Below are 23,298 nucleotides of genomic sequence, written 5' to 3' on the forward strand. Positions count from 1 at the left end.
TTTTAACATGGTTTACCCTCCTCTTATCCTTCCTAAGGAATAGGAGGGGAGTAGAGAAGGAGGAGACTGAGGCACTTGTGAAGATCACAGTTGAAAGTCACTGGCATTAAAAGGTTGAAACCTAATCATATAACTATAGAATGCTTCCCCTCCCTTATGCCTGTAGCATGTTAGCAACACATTAATAAACGCCTGTTTATTGGAGTTACTTTTACCCAGTCTTGGCTTTCAAAAAAAATTACAAGGCATACTAACAGGCAGCAATCACAGTTTGAAGAAACAGAGCAAGCATCAGAACCAGGCTTAGATATGGCAGGTATGTTGAATTATCACACCAGGAATTTTTTGTAAGTCCATAATGAATATGATAAAGGCTCTAGTGGATGAAGTAGACTACATGCAAGGACAGATGGGCAATGTAAGTAGAGAGATGGGAATTCTGAGGAATATGAAATGTTAGAAATCAAAAGCACTGTAACATAAATGAAGAACAACCTTAATGGTCTCATTAGTAGACTGGACTCAGTGGAGGAAAGAATCTCTGAGATATATCAATAGAAATGTCTGAAATGGAAAGGCAATGAGAGAAAAGATTGGAAAAACTGGAATAGAAGATCTAAGAACTGTGGAATAACTAAAAAAGTATAATATATACATAATGGGAATACCAAGAGAAGAGAGGAAGAAACAAATATTTTAAGCAACAATGACTGAGAATTTTCCAAAGTTAATGTCAAATACTAAACCACAGAACCAAGATTCTCAGAGAATGCCAAGGAGCATAAATATTTTTTAAAAACACCAAACATATCTATAGCACATGTAAATGGATAATGGCAGGGCATGTGTCCCAGAGACAGTGGTGATCTGCTATAAACAGAATGTAGAGAGCTTTAGTGTATGATGTTGGAGGCTGAAGAAACTAGGTCAGGGAAGGGCATTATTACTGAGAAATACAGATGTCCTAAATGTGTTCAAGTTCCAAATGCCCAGAAGCAAAGCACTATGTTCCCTCACAAAATCTGAAACTCCTCTAGTATTTATCTCGTTGACAGATACCATCATCTATTTAATTGTACACACCAGAAATCTCCATCTTTTTCAACTCTTATATCCACTACATCACCAAATTTTATCATTTTAATCTCTTTAAAATTTCTCAAAACTCCATTTTCTCCATATCCATGAAGGAGATGATGGTGTCATTGACTGAGGTGGAGATAATTGAGGTGAGGCACAGTGAGAAGGACAGGAGGAAAAAAAAAAAACAAAAACAGATGCCATGAAAGCTACAGAGGAGAGAATTTCAAGACAGTAGATCAATAAAGTTAAAGGACACAGAAGAACTGAATAGAATGAAATCTAAAGAGGGCAATTGAATAGGACGGTAAGAAGGTCGTTTTACTTTCAAGAGGCTGATAACAGTGCTGATGCCAGAGTTTAGTGAGTTGAGCGAATGTAAATAAGGAAGGATTCTGTGAATTCAGATTGTCCTTTGAAAAGTTGACAAGGAAGAGTAGAGATTGTAAAAGTTTGAGAAAAATGCAGCAAATTGAGGAAAGGACAACTTAGGATGGTAGAAGACTTGATCAGCTGAGACTATGGACCCAGTGGAAAGGACGCTTCTGATAGGATGATAGAGCAAGTTACACAGGAAAAAGAATCAATAGACAAATTAGTAGGGTTAACCCTGGAAAAGAAAGGCGATGTTTCCACCTTGGAAGTCACAGAGAAGTTGGGAGGGATGTGAAGGGAAGATACATGAAAATATACTATCATTTTGAGATAGAAGGGAAGTACCCTGAGTGAGTTTGTGTTAGTTTCCATTGAAGAAAAAGGAAAATAGATATTGGAAGCTTGAAAGGTAGACCTTTTTGGACAACTGCTATGTAAAATGAGCTAGGAAGTCATCCCCTGGATGGGTTAAATAATTAATAAGTAGACTTCAGGGTCCAGTGGAGAGAAAACTAAAATCTTTCAGGTGTGAGTTTTGTGACCACAAATAAGCAACATTGGAGCTGAAAAGAAGTCAATGGCTAGTTGGATCTATTAGTCAGTGCCCTGGAAGCAAAAATAGCACAGTCCAAAGAAATGTGATTGAAGAGAGTTTTTGTTTTTGCTTTTTATTAAAATCAGCTTTATTTTTAAGAGCAGTTTAAAGTTTATAACAAAATTGAGAGGAAGGCATAGGGACTTCCCATGTGTCCCTTTCCCCCATGTAGGCACAGCCTTCTCCACTATCAACATCCCACACCACAGTGTTACTTTTGTTACAATTAGTGAACCTACGTTGACACATCACTATCATCCAGAGTCCACAGTTTACATTAAGATTCACTATTGGTGTTGTACATTCAACAGCTTTTGACAAATGTATAATGATAAGTATTACAATTGTAGCATTGTACTGAATAGTTTCATTGACCTAAAAATGCTCTGTTCTCTGCCTATCCATCTCTCTGTGTCCTCTAATTGCTGGCAATTACTGGTCTTTTTACCATCTCCATAGTTTTGCCTTTTCCAGAATGTAGTAAAGTTGGACTCATATAATATGTAGTTTTTTCAGATTAAGTTCTTTCACTTAGCAATATGCATTTGTGTTTCTTCCATGTTTTTTCATGGCTTGATAACTCATTGCCTTTTAGCACTGAAAATACACTATTGTCTGAATGTACCAGAATTTATTTACCTATTTCTTCTTGAAGGACATCTTGGTTGTTTCCAGTTGCGGCAATTATGAAAAAAGCTGCTATAAATATCCATGTACAGGTTTTTGTGTGGTTTTCTACTCATTTGGGTAGAAAGGAGCACAGTAGCTGAATTGTATGGCAAGAGCATGCTTCATTTTATAAGAAACTGTCAAACTGTCTTCCAAACTGGCTGTACCATTTTTCATTCCCACCAGCAATGAATGATTACTGTAGCTTTATAGGAAGTCTTGAAATTGCACAGTGTCAGTCCTCCAGCTTTTTCTCCTTCAATATTGAATTGGCTATTCTGGATCTTTTGATTTTCCATATAAACTTTAGAATCGGTTTGCCAGTATCCAGAAAATAATTTGTTTGGATTTTGCTTGGGATTGCATTGAATCTGTAAAGCATGTTGAAAAGACCTGACACCTTGATAATATTGAGTCTTCCTATCCATGAACATAGAATATATCTCCATTTACTTAGTTCTTGTTTTATTACTTTTATCAGAGTTTTGTAATTTTCTTGTATGTATTTTGTTAGATTTATACTTAAGTATTTCAGTGGGGGTTGCTAACATAAGTGGTATTGTGTTTTTAATTTCCATTTTCACTTATTCATTTCTGGTATATAGGAAAAAATGACTTTTTTATATTAATCTTTTATCCTAAAACCTTGCTGTAATTGCTTATTCATTTCAGGAGGTTTTTATGCTGACTTTTTTAGATTTTCAACATAAACAATCATGTCATCTGCGAACAAAGACATTTTTATTTCTTTCTTCTCTATCAGTATACCTTTTAAGTCATTTTTTGGTTTTATTGCATTAGCTATGACTTCCACTATGATAATGAAAAGGAGTATAGAGAGAGAACATCCTTGCTTTGTTTCTGATCTTAGCAGGAAGGCTTCTAATTTCTCATCATTATGTATTATAACTGTAGGCTATTTTACATGTTGTTTATGAAGTTAAGGAAGCTCCCTTCTGTGGCTCATTTATTGAGAGTTGTTATCATGAAAAGAGGTTGAATTTTGTCAGATGTTTTCTCTGCATCTATTGATATGATCATGTCATTTTTCTCTTTTAGCCTATTGATGTGATGAATTATATTAATTTATTTCACCCATCAGTCACCACTCCTACATACAAATACTCTTCCTCAGGTTACTGGAATCCTACTTCTACTTAAAGACCAAGATTAAATGCTAAATCTACTAAGAACTATACCCACTTTTCCAAAATGGAATTAATTTTCCCTCCTTGCTATTTCTACTTTATGTATTACTTTAATTTTGGCATTTGCCATATATTTTGTGTTTTTAAAAATATTTGTGTTTACATCTCCCACTAGTTTGAAACTCATTGATTGTACAACCTGGATTTTTTTCCACCTATAATAATCCTACAACACTTGGGGTTACTGGGAAAATGCTTGCATATAGCAGGGTCTCAATAAATATGAGTTGGATTGAATTCCATACTTAGATTTTTATTAAAACAACAATGACACTTTGGGAGGCCATAGCAGATGGATCACTTGAGGTCAGGAGTTTGAGACCAGCCTGGCCAAAATGGTGAAACCTCAGCTCTACAAAAAATACAAAACTTAGGCCGGGCGTGGTGGCTCACGCCTGTAATCCCAGCACTTTGGGAGGCCGAGGCGGGAAGATGACCTGAAGTCGGGAGCTCCAGACCAACCTAACCAACATGGAGAAACCCCATCTCTACTAAAAATACAAAAAATCAGCCAGCTGTGGTGGCACATGCCTGTAATCCTGGCTACTTGGGAGGCTGAGGCAGGAGAATAGCTTGAACCTGGGAGGCAGAGGTTGTGGTGAGCCAAGATCATGCCATTGCACTCCAGCCTGGGCAACAGGAGCGAAACTCCATTTCAAAAAATAAATAAATAAATAAGTAAACAAATAAATAATACAAAAATTAGCCTGGCATGGTGGCGGGTGCCTGTAATCCCAGCTACTTGGGAGGCTGAGGCAGGAGAATTGCTTGAACCCGGAAGGTTCAGTGAACTGAGATCTTGCCACTGCACTGCAACCTGGGTGACAGAGTGAGACTCCATCTCAAACAAACAAACAAACAAACAAACAAAAGCAAGTGATAACGAGAAGATTCTAAAGCCAATGCCCTTCAAAATTCACAGCTATCACTTTCCATAAATTTGTTATTTTAACTATCAAAATGTGTTTTCCTTACAATTCTAATATATGGCACTTGGTATGTAGCTAAATCTGACAAATCAATGTATGCATATTTTAAAACTTATTTAATACTGGAAACATGAAAGTTAACCAGAAAAATAAGCAGTCATCATTGATTAGCTATTCACTGATGTATAAAAATTATGGAAACATTTACATGTTCTTGTGAAAAGGTAGATGTACTTACTCTTTTTAAGAAATGCCCAATATTATACTAAGAAAAATCATATAAAGCTATTTTCTATGCAAACCTCAAACTTTCAGTTGGTTTCAGGCAAACATGGATATTGAATTAAGGTAATGAAGATTCAAGACACCTTGTTTTTTGCATCTTTGTATCAAGGCATAAAATGATGAATAACACTTGATTTCTACACACAACTTTCCCAAGGTCTAGCAGGAACAATGAACCTGTATTGACTTCATTAAATGTGAGAACTTCTCCACTAGTGGTGTATTCTCTCTGGAAAGACCTGCAGTGTCTTCACAGAGAGGGTAATTTAAGCCTAACTTTGAAGGATACGTAGAATTTTGCCAAGCATGGAAGGAAAATAATTCCAGGTAGAGAAATGGAATGAACAAAGTACAGAGTCTTGAAAATGCTTGGTATGTTGAGAGCTATTCCGTACAGAGCTGATGGAGAATGATGCTGGAAAGGTTGTTTAAGGCAAGATTGTGAAGGTCCATGAAATCCATGCCAAGACATTTTTAAGTTGTACCATAGAAGATAGGGATCTATCTGAGGTTGTTTTAATCATCACAATGACCAAATCTTTTCTAAGTTTTTGACAGCTAATACCAAAAACATCATGGAGGATGAATTCACAGGAGCAGAAGAGTGAGGGTACCAACCAGCCAAGTATTGATCCTTCTGCTCCTCACCATCCATTCCCCGTCGTTCTCCAGGAACAGTCTGTAGCAGCCAAAACAGACAAAAAGTTCAGGGCCCTTCAATTAAATGGATAATTGGATTTCTTCCTCTTTTGTCTTAAAAAGAATATATAAAAAATGGTTATATTTGTAAGAATCTCTTTGAAAATAGAGGAGTAAATAAGATGATACTTGTTCAATTCAGCAAATGTGGAGACCAACTATATGCAAATTCCATGCCAGAAGTTGTGGGGGGATATACAGTCACTTAGTCATTCAACTAAAGTTTATCGAGAAACTACACTATTCTAAACAATATCCTTATTCTTGGGATACAACAAGAAACTAAAGGCATAGTTTTGCAGATCTTGATGCTTACATCTAGTAAGGACTTCAAATATTAACTAAATTATCCACACAAGTGCATAATTTTTTAAGTGGTATAAAAATTATGGAGGAATCTTGTAATCCTAGCACTTTGGGAAGCCAAGATGGGCGGATCACGAGGTCAGGAGATCGAGACCATCCTGGCTAACATGGTGAAACCCCGTCTCTACTAAAAGTACAAAAATTAGCTGGGTGTGGAAGCGTGCCTGTAGTCTCAGCTACTCAGGAGGCTGAGGCAGGAGAATCGCTTGAACCTGGGAGGCAGAGGTTGCAGTGAGTCGAGATTGCGCGATTGCACTCTGGCCTGAAGACAGAGCGAGACACCGTCTCAAAAAAAAAAAAAAAAAAAAAAAAAAATGGAGGAATCTAATTAAGAGTTGCAAATAGCTATAAGACACTATTTCTGTCATTAGATACATTTTTTTAAATATCAGAAACATGATTTGCAAACAGTTTCTCCCAATCTGTGGCTTGGTTTTTATTTTCTTAACAAGAAAGCAGCAAATTGAGGATTGTACACCTTGGGATGATGGAAGACGTGATCAACTAAGAATGTGGATCTGTGGAAAGGAAGCTTCTGATGGCATGATACAGCAAGCTACACAGGAAATAAAATCGAGAGACAGGTGGAAAGTGTTAACCCTGGAAAAGAAAGGTGGCACTTCTACCCTGGAAAGTGAAAAAGAAGTGTGTATGGGGGTAAGGGACTATGAGAAGATAGGTGAAAATATACTATCATTTTGAGATAAAAGGGAAGGAACCAGAGTGAGTTTGTATTAGCTTCCATTTGAAGAAGAGGGAAAATAGATATTGGAAGCTTGAAAGATAGACATTTTTGGACCACTGCTATCTAAAATGAGCTAGGAAGTCTCCTGTGGAGGGGTAAATAATTAATGAGTAACTTCAGGGTCCAGTGGAGGGAAAACTCTAATCTTTCATGTGTGAGATCTGCGACCAGAAATCTGCAACATTCGAATTGAAGAGAAGTCAATGAGTGACTGGATCTATTAGTCAGTGTCCTGGCAGGAAAATAGCACAGTCCAAAGAAGTGTGATTGGAGAGAATTTTTTGTTTTCATTTTTTATTAAAATAAACTTGCACAGTGTAGATGTTTATAATTTTAGTGAAGCCCAATTTATCAATTTTTTATTTCATGGATGGCATTGTTGGTGTTGCATATAAAAACTTATTTCCAAACCCAAGGGTATCTAGATTTTTTCCTATGTTATCTTCTGGAGTTTTATAGTTTTACATTTTACATTTAGATCTGTGATTTATTTTGAGTTAATATTTGTAAAAGCTTAAAGGTCAATGTCTTGAGTCACTTTTTTTGCACGTGAATGTCCAATTGTTCCAGCACCATATGTTGAAAAGATATTCCTATCCTAAGAAATTTACAATCTAGTAAAGCGTATAAGGCCAGCACACAAATGAATGACTGAAATGACATTTAACTAAGATATCTGTCCTAAAGGATGTATAGAATTGTGCTGAGGAGTGTAAGTGAGGTGACATTTAAGGTGGATTGTGAAAAGTGAATAAGGTTTTATCATACAGATGGGGCTGAGGAGGAAATAACAGAAACAAAATGACAGGTGAAAAAAGCACAGGGATGTATAGTTTAAGAAACAGAAACAAGTCCAGTTAAGCTAAAGTGTAAAAGTGTACTTTCTGGCAAACACACTGGAAAGACAGATTGTGTAATGTTATGGAAGGCCTTGAATGAGTTTCATGTGATGAGTCATTGAACAAATATTTATTGAGGGCCTACTGCATGCCAGGCACTGTTACAGCTGCTGGGGATACAGCAGTGAACAATACAGGTACTCTGTCTTACTATTACAATAAAATCTAGATTGGTATTATATTAATTACAATCTAATAGGAGATGAAAGAGGACAAGGTAGAATGTGAGAGGTGATGAGGAGAACTGGCGGAGAAGCCAGTGGCTAAAAATAGAGCAGGAAAAGGGTGATGAGAAGTTCTGGAGAGAAGCCACTAATTCACAAGGGCTCACCAGGAAAAGACTCTGATTAATGTAATATTGAAAGAAGCCCATAGGAAGCAAGAAAGAGCTTTACAGGTATCAAAGAAAATGGCATTCCACTCAGAGGGAACAGCAAGTACCAAGGCTGTGAGGTAGAAGCATGCTTAACGCATTCAGGAAACAGTAAGGAAGCCAATGAGGTTGGAAAGAATTGAGTAGGAGGGATATTAGAAACAGATAATGTTAGAGAAATAATAGGGGTGTTGAGGGAGGCACAGATGCACAAATCATATAGGCCTCGTAGGCCATGGTACGGCGTTGGATATTCCTTTGAGTAATAATGGGAAGATGAGGAACTTTGAGCAGAGTAGTGACATGACGTGACTTATTTTCTTGAAGATCACTCTGGCTGCAGTGTTGGGAAGAGTGTCAGAAGGTAAAGGTGGCAGCAGGGAAATCTCTTGGGTGGCTGTTACAGCAGTGAGAAGAAATACAGTGGGGGGTGGTGGGGAGAAATGTCTAGCCCTAGTTAGAATTTGATGATAGAGGCAATGGAATTTGTATACAGATTGCATGAGGGGTGTGAGAAACAGAAGAGCCAACGATGTCTCTAACATCCTGAACAATCAGAAGAAAGGAGTCACCATTGACTGAGATAAAGAATCACAGAGAAGGAGTAGGTTTGGAGGCAGAGTATTTAGGAGCGTGGTTTTGGATGTGTCTGTCTCTCCAAGTGAATTATCACATAAGCATTTATATGCAGAAGTCTGGAGCTAGTAGTTATCAGTGAATGAGTGGTATGTGAGGCTATGAAATAAGGAAGTGAATGTAGAGAAGATAACTTCAAGAACTGAAACTTGGGAGACCCCCAAAGTGTAACAGAAAGATAAGGAAAAAACAGAAAAAGATACTCAGACAGAGATACCAGTGAGATAAGGAAGAGAATCAAGAGAGACTTACAGGAGACCAAGGCAAAGGTATTCAAGAAAGCCTTTGTTAAATGCTGCTGGTAGATTAGGTAAAATGAGGACTTAAAATTGACCAATGGATTTAGCAATGTAAAGGTCAGTAGAGTCTTTAACAAAAGCTGCTTCCATAGAGTGTCAAGATGAAAGCCTGAAGAAACTAAGTATAAGCCAGGCGCGGTGGCTCACGCCTATAATCCAAGCACACTGGGAGGCCAAGGTGGGCAGATCACTTGAAGTCAGGAGTTCAAGACCAGCCTGGCCCACATGGTGAAACCCCGTCTCTACTAAAAATACAAAAAAATTAGCTGAGCTTGGTGGCCACGCCTGTAATCCCAGCCGCTCAGGAAGCTGAGGCAGGAGAATCCCATGAACCTGGGAGGCAGAGGTTGCAGTGAGCTGAGATCGCGCCACTGCGTTCCAGCCTGGGTGACAGAGCAAGACTCATCTCCAAAAAAAAAAAAAAAAAAAAAGTATACATAATTCTTTTGAGGATTTTTACTATAAAGCAAAGAAATAGAACAGCAGGTGGAGGAAACTGGAAGTCAGGGGAGGGCAGTTTGTTGTTGTTTGTGGGATGGGTGATATAACAGAAAATTCAATGATGTAGGAATGAGAGAAAAAGCAGTGGGAATGATGTCCTTCCCTAAATGAGAGAGGACAGAAGCTATTATAGTAAACAAAAGGAGTAGTCGGCTTAGATAGGGGAAGGGGCAGTTTATTAATAGGCTTAAATTTCTAAGCAATAAGAAACCATTAAAGTTTTCTAAGTGAGTGTTAAGATTCTTAATAACCCTCATAATCTATATATTCCTTCCCCTTCTACCAAGGGGCAAATCCAGATACTTAAGAGTATATCCAAAAATAGATACCAGAAATACAATTATCCTCAAAATAAAATGGATGTCCAGAAAAGTTTAAATAAACCATTGTGTTTCTCTCAGCAATTTCTTCAGCCTTTGTGTTAAATCAAGATCTTTATGCTGTTTTTGAAACTTGTTGAAATGTTTTACTTTGAAAATAAACTTTTTAGTACATGAAATCTATTTTTACACACATCTAACTTTCTGAAAATTTGTAATGTGATTTATTTTGTATTCCTGTTAAATTTTGCTGAATAATAATTAAAAATGACCATACCTTGACCACCAGTGGCCTAACACTACCTCCAGCAAAATTAGGAATGTAATGAATTCAAACCCTTCAGACTCATCACCTTGTAACAGATTTGATCACACAGAAATTTAGAGGAAGCTTTAAAACAAATCATATAAAGATAGTTCTTAAAGGAAATTATGTACTATTGATCATCCATGAAGTAAATTCTGTAATTTGCATTTTTTCCAATGGAAAGGAGTAAACAAACAGTAAAGATCAAATATATTAGGATATTTTCTGGTATGTTATTGAATTTAATAAACAGATTCACAGAGGGTTTTCAGTGTCATATGTATCTAAAACTTACTTCTACTATGATCAGTAATCAGTTCTTAAATCAGAAAGCATTTTTCTCCACAGACATGAACGTATTCACACCAAGAAAGGGAACTTCAACTGGTCTCTAATATCCAATCCGAAGGATGTAGATGATTTAGCAACCCTAGAAGTTTTGGATGAGGTAAGAACTAATATCCAATCTGAAGGATGTAGATGATTTAGCAACCCTAGAAGTTTTGGATGAGGTAAGAATTTCAGTTGAATTAAACTTAGACATTGCAGATGTTTTGTTAATTTATAGAAAACATGAGTATTGGTAGAAGGGGAAGGAATATAGAGATTATGATGGTTATTAAGAGTCTTAACACTCACTCTGCCCATGTCTTCCATCTGTAAGTCTCATGCTTTCTTTGTCTCTTAGCTTCCTATTATTTCTCTTATCTTCAGTTTTAATCTATATAACTCAAATTTACAGATCTTTCCAGCCTAGTGTTCATTTTTTTCTGATGCTCAACTGTCAGAGGTGAAGTCCTCGCAGTATAAGTTGTTAGGCCACAGATCTTCCTTCTTTTTCATTATTTGTGGGAGTCTCAAAGATATGATTTATTGTATTCAAAGAGCAGTCAGCCCACTGTAACCACCATGTGGTGGCCTCCCCCTTTTTCCTCTCTTGTTTCAGCTCTCAGTGGCTGTACCAGAAACTCTGAATACCTCAACAGCCTGTCTGTTACCATGGTCGGTGTTCTTCCTCATGGGATCACAAAACCCTTGTTTCACACAGCTTATCTTTCAGGGGTATTGAATTCTGCTTGAAACTCCTTATTCTAATTATCTCAGAGGTATTTCAGACATTTTTTGTGAAGGTACAGATCCAAGCTATTAAATTCTAGTCTCAGCCTCCTTTCCCCTCACCCTTCTTTATTCCACACTTCTTTATTCCACGTAGTCAGATCATTAGAGAAATAAATGCCCTCTTTTTAGGACTTCTGTCCTGCCTGATGAACACCTTTTTTATTTTTTTTACACTGCTGATACATGCCTGAGCATTTGACTCAGAAATGTACCAATCAAGAGCTAAGTTCTGAATAGAGGTAGTCATTTGGTAAATTTAGGGTTGCATAAACAACTCAAGTACTTCCTCAGAATAATCTCAAGATCATCAAACATCTTGAAATCAAATCATGTTGGCAAGTCAGAGACTGCAGACACCTTTCTGAATTCTTACATATAAAATTTTTTAATAATGTGAATTCCTAGGCTTATGGATTGCAAAGAAGTTTTCACTAGATCAATATATTAATATATTAAATGGTAGATTTGTTTCTGTTGTCTATGTTTTATTTTTAGTTTCTTTTTGGACCTAAGATATTTTGCTCCTCTCTTGTGTCATGTACTATAAATGGTGGTTTTCGACATTATCAACCCCAATTCATTTACTCAAATGACTTATCAACTATGAAAATTACATTTAAAAATTTTTCACAGTACTTCATAAAGCCAAAAGTCTGGAAAAAAAAAAAAAAAGGACTAGGACATTCCATAAAGCCACTGGATCACCTTGATTTGAAATTAAATCATGTTCACTCCATCTTCCCTTCCCTTTTCTCTTTACTTCGTTGTTAATCTTTATGTCACTTACTGCTATTACTTCTTTTCTTGAAAGCATTATATATTTAAAATTCCTGTGACATATAATATGTCCTCTGGAAAATGCAGGTAACAATGACATCCACTGTCTCAAAACCAAAAGAAATGCCTGTCAAGTGAATGAGTAGTTGCAAACCTGATGTTATATATTTTTTACTATCAATGTGTCTATTTTTCTAATCCTTGGTCCAGATTCCAGATGTTCTGTTTATTATTGTTTACTTTTTAAGTTGTAGTTGACCACAAATAATTTTTAAGAAGGAGAAATTATTTTATTTTATTGCAGAATACAGTCTCAGAGCAACTTGAGAAGTGTTATTCCAGAGATCAGATCTATATCTATGTGGGAGACATACTCATTGCTCTTAACCCTTTTCAGAGTCTGGATCTTTACTCCACAAAGGTATGTCATATGGGGTGCATTCTCTTACTTCATACACATAATTATACATTCAGATACTTAATTTAAATGAATGCCAGAAAAATTTTATCCACTATTTTGAATAAACAGTTACATAATTGTTTTTTGTTTTTTTTTTTTTTTGAGACGGAGTCTCGCTCTGTCACCCAGGCTGGAGTGCAGTGGCCGGATCTCAGCTCACTGCAAGCTCCGCCTCCCGGGTTCACGCCATTCTCCTGCCTCAGCCTCCCGAGTAGCTGGGACTACAGGCGCCCGCCACCTCGCCCGGCTAGTTTTTTGTATTTTTTAGTAGAGACGGGGTTTCACCGTGTTAACCAGGATGGCACATAATTGTTATTAAAACATAGAACTAGGAAAAGTAGAAGATGGAGTCAATCTGGGTGCGGTTTGTGGTCTTCCTTTCTCCAAATGTGTGTGCCATTCAGTTACTGGTAACGGATCTACATTAAATATTGTGTCACTAAACAGATGCCTTTAAAAGCATATACTTAAGTCTGCTTTAAAAGGTATGTACTTAATGTATGTCTGCCACTGAACCGAGTATGGGAGCGTCAAAAGTATAATTACATTGTTTATGTAGATAATACATACTTAATGGCTATAAAAATTATCACTATGAGTTAAAAATTCCTTTTGATGTATTATTGGCTTCATTAATATCACACACATGTTTTATGAATATGAATATATAATTATCAACTATTCAACCCCTAATGGCTTAAATATAGAATACTATTCTGGAATTAAACAAGGTTGTTTTTCATTTTTAATTGGACTCATTCTCTTCTGGCTATTTGTGTACTCCAGGAAATTATTTAATACTGTTCCTAATAGTTGTTTTTGTGTGTGAAAAGTACATATCTCTGTCATCTTTTAGCATCCTAAAATTTATAGGAATAACAGTAAATTTATGAGCCCTCACCTATGTTTCAGAAGATTCGGGCTTTAGTGCAATCCTACTATCAATTCACTGTGTGATCGTGGACAAATCAAATGAGAGAATGTATGTTAAATGATGTGAAAGGAAAAAAATGGTGATCATATATGAGACATTATTATATCCAAGGAGCAGTTAACAAACTGAAACCTGATCGTCTTATTTTTAACGAATGCTTTCACTTAAGTAAATAACGGAATTTTGAAACCTTACGTTCTGCTTTGGAAGTACAATGCAGAATCTTTTAAATTACTTTGTGTCATATCATATTTCTGGGCTGTTTTGTGTCAGGCTTTTATTTTACATAGTTATACATTTAGATATATGTGCAATATGTGTGTAACATGTATGTAACAATGTTTTGGTGGTATAAAATGGCATTTTTATTTATACTTTGCTTTAAAAATTGGAGCTATATTTGTAAATAATTCAGGACTGAAAAACAAAAAAACAAAAAGCCCTACAAATGTATTCTTTTTAACCCTTAGCATTCCAAACTATATATTGGATCAAAGAGAACTGCCAGTCCTCCTCACATTTTTGCAATGGCTGACTTAGGATATCAATCTATGATAACATATAATTCAGATCAGGTAAGAAGAGTCTCCCATTCTTAGAAATTTACCTCATAGTTACTTAAATGTCACCTGAATTTTGAGGATAAGGTCTTCTCACAGTTTTCTTTTCTATGTGTAGTGCATTGTTATTTCTGGAGAAAGTGGTGCTGGAAAGACAGAAAGTGCTCATCTTTTAGTTCAGCAGCTGACAGTGCTTGGAAAGGTATAATTCATTTTTTTCTCTGTCCCATCAGAAATATTTGTTGAATTTCAGAACTTAATATAACTCATTAATATTCTCTAGTATCTCACATTTAATAATGTACAGAAATTTTAAAATACAGTTGTTATCCTTTGAGAGTTTAAAATAATGAGCAATATGAAAAGCATGTACTCTGTTTTGAGGATTTTCTAACTTTTAGCACACTTATTAGCAAGGCTTATAAATGTGATTTGATTTTCATTCTTTTTAGTCCCAGTGCATTTATTGAATGCTTTCTTTACTTTTTCTCCTTTTGTTGCTAGCAGGTTAAAAGACAGTCAACATACAAAAATCAGTTGTATTTACATACTATATGTGTATACTAGCAATGGTCAATTACAAATTGAATCTTAAAAGTGCCATTAACAATAAAATAAAAAAACCATGACCTATGTAGATCTAAATATTATTATATATGTGCAAGATTTGTATGCTGAAAACTGAAAGAGTTAAAAGAAATAAAAGACCTAAATAAACGAAGAGGTATATCATGATCATGGATTAAATGACTCAATATTATTAAGATGTCAGTCTTCCACAAATTGATCTGTAGATATAATGCAGTTATGATAAAAATCCAATCAGGATTTTTTTTTTTTTTTTTTTTTTTTTTTGGTGGGAATTGACAAGGTGACTCCAAAATATATAATGAAAGGCAAGGGAACTAGAATAACCAAACAATCTTGAGAAAGAGCAAAGTTGGAGGATTCATACTACCTTATTTCCAGACTCGCTGTAAAGCTGCAATAGTCAAGACAGTGTGTCACTAAACAGAATAGAGAGGCTACTTGCATATGGTTTATTGATTTTTGACAAAGGTGTAAAGTTTATTAATTAAGAAAGGTGGTCTTTTCAACAAATGGTGTTGAAATAATTGGATAGTCCCATACAAAAAAATTAACATCAGTCTATACTCACATGTTATACAAATTTTTAACTCAAAATGCATCATAGATCTAAACATAAAACCAAAAGCCATAAAATTACTACAGGAAAACATAGGAAAAGTTTTTCTGATGTTGAGTTAGGTGAAAGAGTTCTTAGATTCAACCCAAAGTGCATAATTTATAAATGGAAAAATTTGATTTTGTCAAAATTAAGAATGTCTGTTCTCTGATGATACTGTTACAAAAATGAAAACACAGCCCACAGACTCAGAGAAAATATTTGCAAGGCACACAACTAATAAAGGACTTGAATCTAGACTATATGAAAAAAAAAACTAATAAAACTCAATAAGAAATGAAATGACAATTTAAAAACAAACATAATGTTTGAACAGTCACTTCACCAAAGATGATTATGTATGGTACATAAACAAATGAAAAGTTGCTCAACATCAGTATCATTTGGGAATGCAAGTTAAAACCACAAGAAAACACTATTACAAAACTATTAAAATGACTGAAATGGCTAGCGTTTTTTAATCTAACAGTACCAAATACTGACAGAGATATGTGCATTACTCCATTCTCACACTGCTATAAAGAACTTTCCGAGACTGGGTAATTTATAAAGGAAAGAGGTTTAATTGACTCACCGTTTTGCATGACTGGGAGGCCTCAGGAAACTTACAATCATGGCAGAAGGTGAAGGGGAAACAAGGACCCTCTTCACATGGCAGCAGGAGAGAGAAGAGTGAGAGAAGGAGGAACTTGCCCAACACTTATGAAACCATCAGATCTTGTGAGAATTCACTCACTATCACGAGAACAGCATGGGGGAAACTGCCCATAATCCAATCACCTCCCTCCCTTGACATGTGGGGATTACAGGTCCTTCCCTAGACATGTGGGGATTACAAATCAAGATGAGATTTTGGTGGAGACATAGAGCCAAATGATATCAACATGTGTTACCGAAACACCAGGGGTTTGGTCTAGGTCCTGCTACTTGCTACGCAGAAAGCCAATGACTGAGATGATGAGTATTGCCAAAGAAGTAGGCTTTAATCAGGTGTTGCACCCGGGAAATGGGAGCTGTCTCAAATCTATCTCTTTGATCAATTAAAACTAGGGATTTACATAACAGGGAAGACATGTAAGAATGTATAAGAACACAGAAACTAGGGAGAGACAAGGAAGCAATAATGATGAATAAGGGGTCTGCATCTTATTGTCTGGATGTGGTGATCTATGGAGTTTCAGTTCTTTGATACTTTTTTTTGAGAGGCCTGAAGGTGGTTTCCTCAGGAGGGAAATCAGATAAAACAAATTGTAAAGTTCAAGCTCCAAGACCAGCAGGGTCAATTTTCCATGTTTATTTAAAGAAAAGAATCTATGGGACTATTGGGTTTCATATGGAGCAACTGTATTTCTGGTGAGAATGCAAAGTGGTACAGCCACTTTGGAAAACAGTTTGGATGTTTCTTATAAGCTACACTTACCATACAACCCAGCAGTTCTACTGCTATGTGTTTATCTGTGCTATGTGCCTTTCTGTATAGACTATGAAAACCTTTACAGAAACCTATAGACAAAGATTTATAGAGACTTTATTTACAAACTCCAGAAAGTGGAATAAACAAACTATAGTATATTAATACAGTGAAATATTACTTAGCAATAAAAAGAAATAAACATTGAGTCCAGGAGTTCAAGAACAGCCTGGGCAACATAGCAAGACCTCTATGAAAAAATTTAGAACTTAGCCAGGCATGATGGCACATGCCTAGAGTCCCAGCTACTTGGGAAGCTGAAGTGGAAGGATTGTTTGAACTATGGAGGTCGAGGCTGCAGTGAGCTATGGTGGCACCACCGCACTCCAGCCTGGATGACAGAGCAAGACCCTGTCTCAAAAAAAGAAAAAGAACAAACATTGATACAAGCAATAATGAATTCCATTAAATTATCGTTGGATGAGGCCAGGTACTGTGGCTCACGCCTGTAGTCCCAGCACTTTGGGAGGCCGAGGCAGGCAGATCAAGAGGTCAGGAGATCAAGACCATCCTGCTAACATGGTGAAACCCCGTCTCTACTAAAAATACAAAAAATTAGCCGGGCGTGGTGGCAGGTGCCTGTAATCCCAGCTACTTGGGAGACTGAGGCAGAGAATGGCATGAACCTGGGAGATGTGAATGGTGTGAATCTGGGAGGCGGAGCTTGCAGTGAGCCAAAATCATGCCACTGCACTCCAGCCTGGGCAACAGTGCAAGACTCCGTCTCAAAAAAAAAAAAAAATTGTTTTTGGATGAAGCTCAAATGTATTATGCAAGTGGAAGAAGCATTATGCAAGTCAGGCATGGTGGCTCATGCCTGTAATCCCAGCACTTTGGGAGGCTGAGGTAGGTGGATCACCTGAGTCAGGAGTTCAAGACCAGCCTGGACAATATGGTAAAACCCCATCTCTACTAAAAATACAAAAATTAGCTGGGCATGGTGGCAGGTGCCTGTAATCCCAGCTACTTGGGAGGCTGAGGCAGGCAGAATTACTTGAACCTGGGAGGTGGAAGTTGCAGTGAGCTGAGATCGTACCACTGCACTCCAGCCTGGGCGACAGTGCGAGACTCCATCTCAAAAAAAAAAAAAAAAATTGTTTTGGATGAAGCTCAAATGCATTATGCAAGTGAAGAAGCCAGAATCAAAAGACTGCATAATGTGTGATTCAGTTTACATGCCATTCTTGCAAATTTAAAACAGTACAGACAGAAACAGATCAGTGATTATCAGGAAATGGGGGTGGAGAGAGGGATTGACTGCAAAGAGTCACAAGACAATTTGGGGTGGTGAAGGAATTATGCTATATGTAGACTGTGATGGGGGTAACATGATGGCACATGTAAAAACTCTCAGCACTGTACAGTATAAAGGATGACTCTTACTGTATGTAAATTATACCTTAATTTTTTTTAAAAAAGGAAGTTGAGGATAGACATTTTCCAGGTAAAGATCTTACAATAAGATAAAATTGTACTTTAATGACGCTAATGGCCAAAAAAGAAAAAAAACATTGTTTACAATTTATGCCTGTAAAAATTTTTATTACGATCTACATAGTTATAACTTGCCATGTTAAAATTTTTGCCAATTCTGTGAGGAATCTTGCGTTACAAAACACCAATAGGTTCAAGGTTAAACCTAATCTGTCTATAAAAGATTGAGGCTGCATAGTTCAAAACAACTGCTAAATTGAATTTAATTCACTTTTTTTCTTATGCATTTGGAATTTATTCTGATTTATACTGCCATGAATGGATGAAATTGTATCTTTTTGTCATACAGCTATTCATTTATCCCAACACCACTTATTAAAAACCCATTCTTTCCATAAATTTGAGATGCCACACTTATACTATACTAAATATCCTCGTGCAGTTTGATCTACTTCTGATTTTCTATTCTGCTCCTTTGGCCTTATTGTGTATTCATGCACTAGTGTCACACTTTTTAGTGTTGAAGTTTCTATATACTTCCTATTTTTCATATATATAATATATATTATGTATAATTATATATGTAATAATGTTATATATAATATAACATATAATATGTGGTTTGCAAGTACTTTTTCCTAATCCACAGGCTGCCATTTCATTTTGGTGATTGTTTCCTTTGCCATGCAGAAGCTTTTGACTTTGACATAGTCTTATGTTTTTTTCTTTGCTTTTTTTGCATGGGCATTTGATGTGATATTCAAAAAATCATTGCCAATGCCAATGTTCAGGAGCTTTTCCTCTATATTCTCTTCTAGGAATTTTATAGTTTCTAGTCTGATATTTAGATCTTTCATCCATTTTGAGATGATTTTTTGTGTATGGTATAAGATAAGGATCAAATTTCATTATTTTGCATGTGTAAATCCAGTTTTCTCAGCACCATTTATTGAAAAACTATCCTTTCTTTATGATATCATCTTAGTGCCCCTGTCAAAAATGGGTTGACCATAAATGTTTGGGTTTATTTTGGGGCTCTCTTTTCTATTCCACTAGTCTATGTGCCTGTTTTTATGCTGGTACCATACAGCTTTTATTACTATAACTTTGTCATATAGTTTTAAATCAGGAAGTAATGATGTCTCCAAATTTTTCTTCCTCAGAATTATTTTGGCTAGTTGAGGTTTTTTATGATTTCATACAAATTTTTTGGATTTTGTTTTCTTTTTAAATTTTTATTTATGTATTTATTTTTTAAAATGTTCCATAGTTATTGGGGTACAGGTGGTATTTGGTTACATGACTAAGCTCTTTAGTAGTGATTTGTGAGATTTTGGTGCATCCATCACCCAAGCAGTATATGCTGCACCATATTTGAAATCTTTCATCTCCTGAGTTACTTCACTTAGAATAATAGTCTCCAATCTCATCCAACTCACTGCAAATGCTGTTAATTCATTCCTTTTTATGGCTGTGTAGTATTCCATCATATATATTATTATATATTAAATCGTGGAACCAACCCAAATGCCCATAAATCATTGAGTGGATAGAGAAATTGTGAGATTGATATATATATAATATATATTTTTATATAATATATATTATATTATATATATTTTATATAATATATATTTTTATATATATAATATATTATATATATTATATATATATCAATCTCACAATTTCTTTATCCACTCATTGATTTATGGGCATTTGGGTTGGTTCCACGATTTTGCAATTGTAAATTGTGCTGCTGTAAACAGGCATGTGCAAGTATCTTTTATGAATAATGACTTTTTTTTCCCCTGGGTAGATACCCAGTAGTGGAATTTCTGGATCAAATGGGAGTTCTACTTTCAGTTCTTTAAGAAATCTCCATACTGTTTTCCATAGTGGCTGTACTAGTTTACATTCCCACCAGCAGTGTAGAAGTGTTCTCTGTTCACCACATCCACACCAACATCTGCTGTTTTTTTATTTTTTGATGATGGCCATTCTTGCAGGAGTAAGGTGGTATCACATTGTGGTTTTGATTTGCATTTGCCTGATCATTAGTGATGTTGATCATTTTTTCATATATTTGTTGGCCATTTTTATATCTTCTTTTGAGAACTGTCTATTCATGTCCTTAGCCCACTTTTTGATGGGATTATTTGGTTTTTTCTTACTAATTTGTTTGAGTTCATGGTAGATTTTTGTTATTAGTCCTTTGTCAGATGTATAGATTGTGAAGATTTTTTTCCCACTCTGTGGGTTGTCTCTTTACTGTGCTGACCTTTCCTTTTGCCATGCAAAAGTTCTTTAGTTTAATTAGGTCCAAGTTATTTGTCTTTGTTTTTGTTGCATTTTCTTTTGGGTTCTTGGTCATGAAATCCTTGCCTATGCCAGTGTCTAAAAGGGTTTTTCCAATGTTACCTTCTAGAATTTTTAGAGTTTCAGGTATTAAGTCCTGAATCCATCTTGAGTTGATTTTTTTGTAAGGTGAGAGATGAGGATTCAGTTTCATTCTCCTACATGTGGCTAGCCAATTATCCCAGCACCATTTGTTGAAAAGGGTGTCTTTTCCCAACATTATGTTTTTATTTGCTTTGTTGAAGATCAGTTGGCTCTAAGTATTTGGATTTATTTCCGGGTTCTCTGTTTTGTTCCATTGGTCTGTGTGCCTATTTTCATACCAATACCACGCTGTTTTGGTGACTATGGCCTTGTACTATAGTTTGAAATCAGGTAGTGTGATGCCTCAAGATTTGTTCCTTTTGCTTAATCTTGCTTTGGCTATGTGGGCTCTGTTTTGGTTCCATATGAATTTTAGAATTGTTTTTTTCCAATTCTGTGAAGAATGATGGTGGTATTTTGATGGGAATTGCATTGAATTTGTAGATTGCTTTTGGCAGTATTGTCATTTTCACAATACTGTTTCTACCCATCCAGGAGCAAGGGATGTGTTTCCATTTGTGTCATCTGTGATTTATTTCAGCAGTGTTTTGTAGTTTTCCTTGTAGAGGTCTTTTGGGTCCTTGATTAGGCATATTCCTAAGTTTTGTTTTGTTTTTGTTTTTTGCAGCTATTGTAAAAGGGGTTGAGTTTTTCATTTGATTCTCCACTTGGTCACTGTTGGTGTAGAGAAGAGCTACTGATTTGTATACATTTATCTCATATCTGGAAACTTTGCTGAATTCTTTTGTCAGTTCTAGGAATTTTCTGGAGGAGTACTTAGGGTTTTCAAGGTAAATGATCATATCATCAGCAAACAGTGACAGTCTGACTTTCTTTTTACTAATTTGGATGCCCTTTATTTCTTCCTTTTCACTGATTGCTCTGGCTAGGACTTCCAGTGCTATGTTGAAGACAAGTGGTGAGAATGGGGATCCTTTTCTTGTTCCCATTCTCAGAGGGAATGCTTTCAGCATTTCCCCATTCAGTATTATGTTGGCTGTGGGTTTGTCATAGATGGCTTTTATTACATTAAGATGTGTCCCTTGTATGCCAATTTTGCTGAGAATTTTAATCATAAAGGGATGCTGGGTTTTGTCAAATGCTTTTCCTGCATCTGTTGAGATGATCATGTGATTTTTGTTTTTAATTCTGTTTATGTGGTGTATCACATTTATTGACCTGGTGTATGTTAAACCATCCCTGTATCCCTGGTATGAAATCCATTTGATCATGGTGGATTATCTTTTTGATATGTTGTTGGATTCAGTTAGCTAGTGTTTTGTTAAGGATTTTAGCATCTTTGTTCATCAAGGATATAGGTCTGTAGTTTTCTTTTTTGGTTATATCCTTTCCTGGTTTTGGTATTAGGGTAATGCTGGCTTCATATAATGAATTAGGGACAGTTCCTTCTTTCTCTATCTTGTGGAATAGTGTCAAAAAGGTTGGTACCAATTCTTTAATGTCTGGTAGAATTCGAGAATTCGGCTGTGAATCCATCTCGTCCTGGACTTTTTTTTTTTTTTTTGGTAATTTTAAAATTACAATTTCAATCTTGCTGCTTGTTATTTGTCTGTTCAGAGTATTTAATTCTTCCTGATTTAAGCTACAAGGGTTGTATTTTTCCAGAAATTTATTCATCTCTTCTAGGTTTTCTGGTTTATGTGTGTAAAGGTGTTTATAGTAGCCTTGAGTGGTCTTTTGTATTTCAGTGGTGTCAGTTGTAATATCTCCTGTTTCATTTCTGAATGAGGTTATTTGAATTTTTTCTGTTCTTTTCCTGGTTAATCTTGCTAATGGTCTATCAATTTCATTTATCTTTTCAAAGAACCAGGTTTTTGTTTCATTTATCTTTTGTGGGGTTTTTTTGTTTGTTTGTTTCAATTTCATATAGTTCTGCTCTGATCTTGGTTATTTCCTTTCTTCTGCTAGGTTTGGGTTTGGTTTGTTTTGTTTCTCTAGTTCCTTGAGGTGTGACCTTAGAATGTCAGTTTGTGTTCTTTCAGTTTTGTTTTGTTTTGTTTTGTTTTGTTTTGACATAGTCATTTAGGGCTATGAACTTTCCTTTTAGCACCGCCTTTGCTGTATCCTAGAGGTTTTGCTAGGTTGTGTCATTATTTTTGTTCAGTTCGAAGAATTTTTTAATTTCCATCTTGATTTTGTTTTTGACCCAATGCTCATTTGGGAGCAGGTTGTTTGATTTCCATGTATTTGCATGGTTTTGAAGGTTTCCTTTGGAGCTGATTTCCAGTTTTATTCCTTCTGGTCTGAGAGAGTGCTTAATATAACTTCAATTTTCTTAAATTTATTGAGGCTTGTTTTATAGCTTATCATATGGTCTGTCTTGGAGAAAGTTCCATGCATTGTTGAATAGAATGTGTACTTTGTGGTTGTTGGATGAAATGTTCTATATGTATCTGTTAAGACTATTTGTTCCAAGGTGTAGTTTAAATCCATTGTTTCTTTGTTGACTTTATGCCTTGATGACCTGTCTAGTGCTGTCAGTGGAGTACTGAAGTCTCCCACTATAATTGTGTTGCTGTCTATCTCATTTCTTAGGTCTATAGTAATTGCTTTATAGATCTGCGATCTCCAGTGTTAGGTGCATATATGT

The 23,298-nt window shown here is 35.9% G+C and overlaps 1 protein-coding gene across 1 annotated transcript in view; it reads left to right on the forward strand.

Annotated features, from left to right (window-relative positions):
* The window catches only part of MYO3A (myosin IIIA), a 249,363-nt gene that overhangs the window by 97,082 nt on the left and 128,983 nt on the right, over nucleotides 1–23,298 (forward strand). Inside the window, exons 9-12 of the mRNA XM_015146647.3 lie at nucleotides 10,635–10,734; nucleotides 12,487–12,603; nucleotides 14,047–14,151; nucleotides 14,255–14,338. Of these exons, the coding sequence (XP_015002133.3) occupies nucleotides 10,635–10,734; nucleotides 12,487–12,603; nucleotides 14,047–14,151; nucleotides 14,255–14,338 (406 nt within the window). The remainder of the gene's footprint in view (nucleotides 1–10,634; nucleotides 10,735–12,486; nucleotides 12,604–14,046; nucleotides 14,152–14,254; nucleotides 14,339–23,298) is intronic.

Source organism: Macaca mulatta, chromosome 9 (genome assembly GCF_049350105.2).
Source record: "Macaca mulatta isolate MMU2019108-1 chromosome 9, T2T-MMU8v2.0, whole genome shotgun sequence".
Taxonomy (NCBI): Eukaryota; Metazoa; Chordata; class Mammalia; order Primates; family Cercopithecidae; genus Macaca; species Macaca mulatta.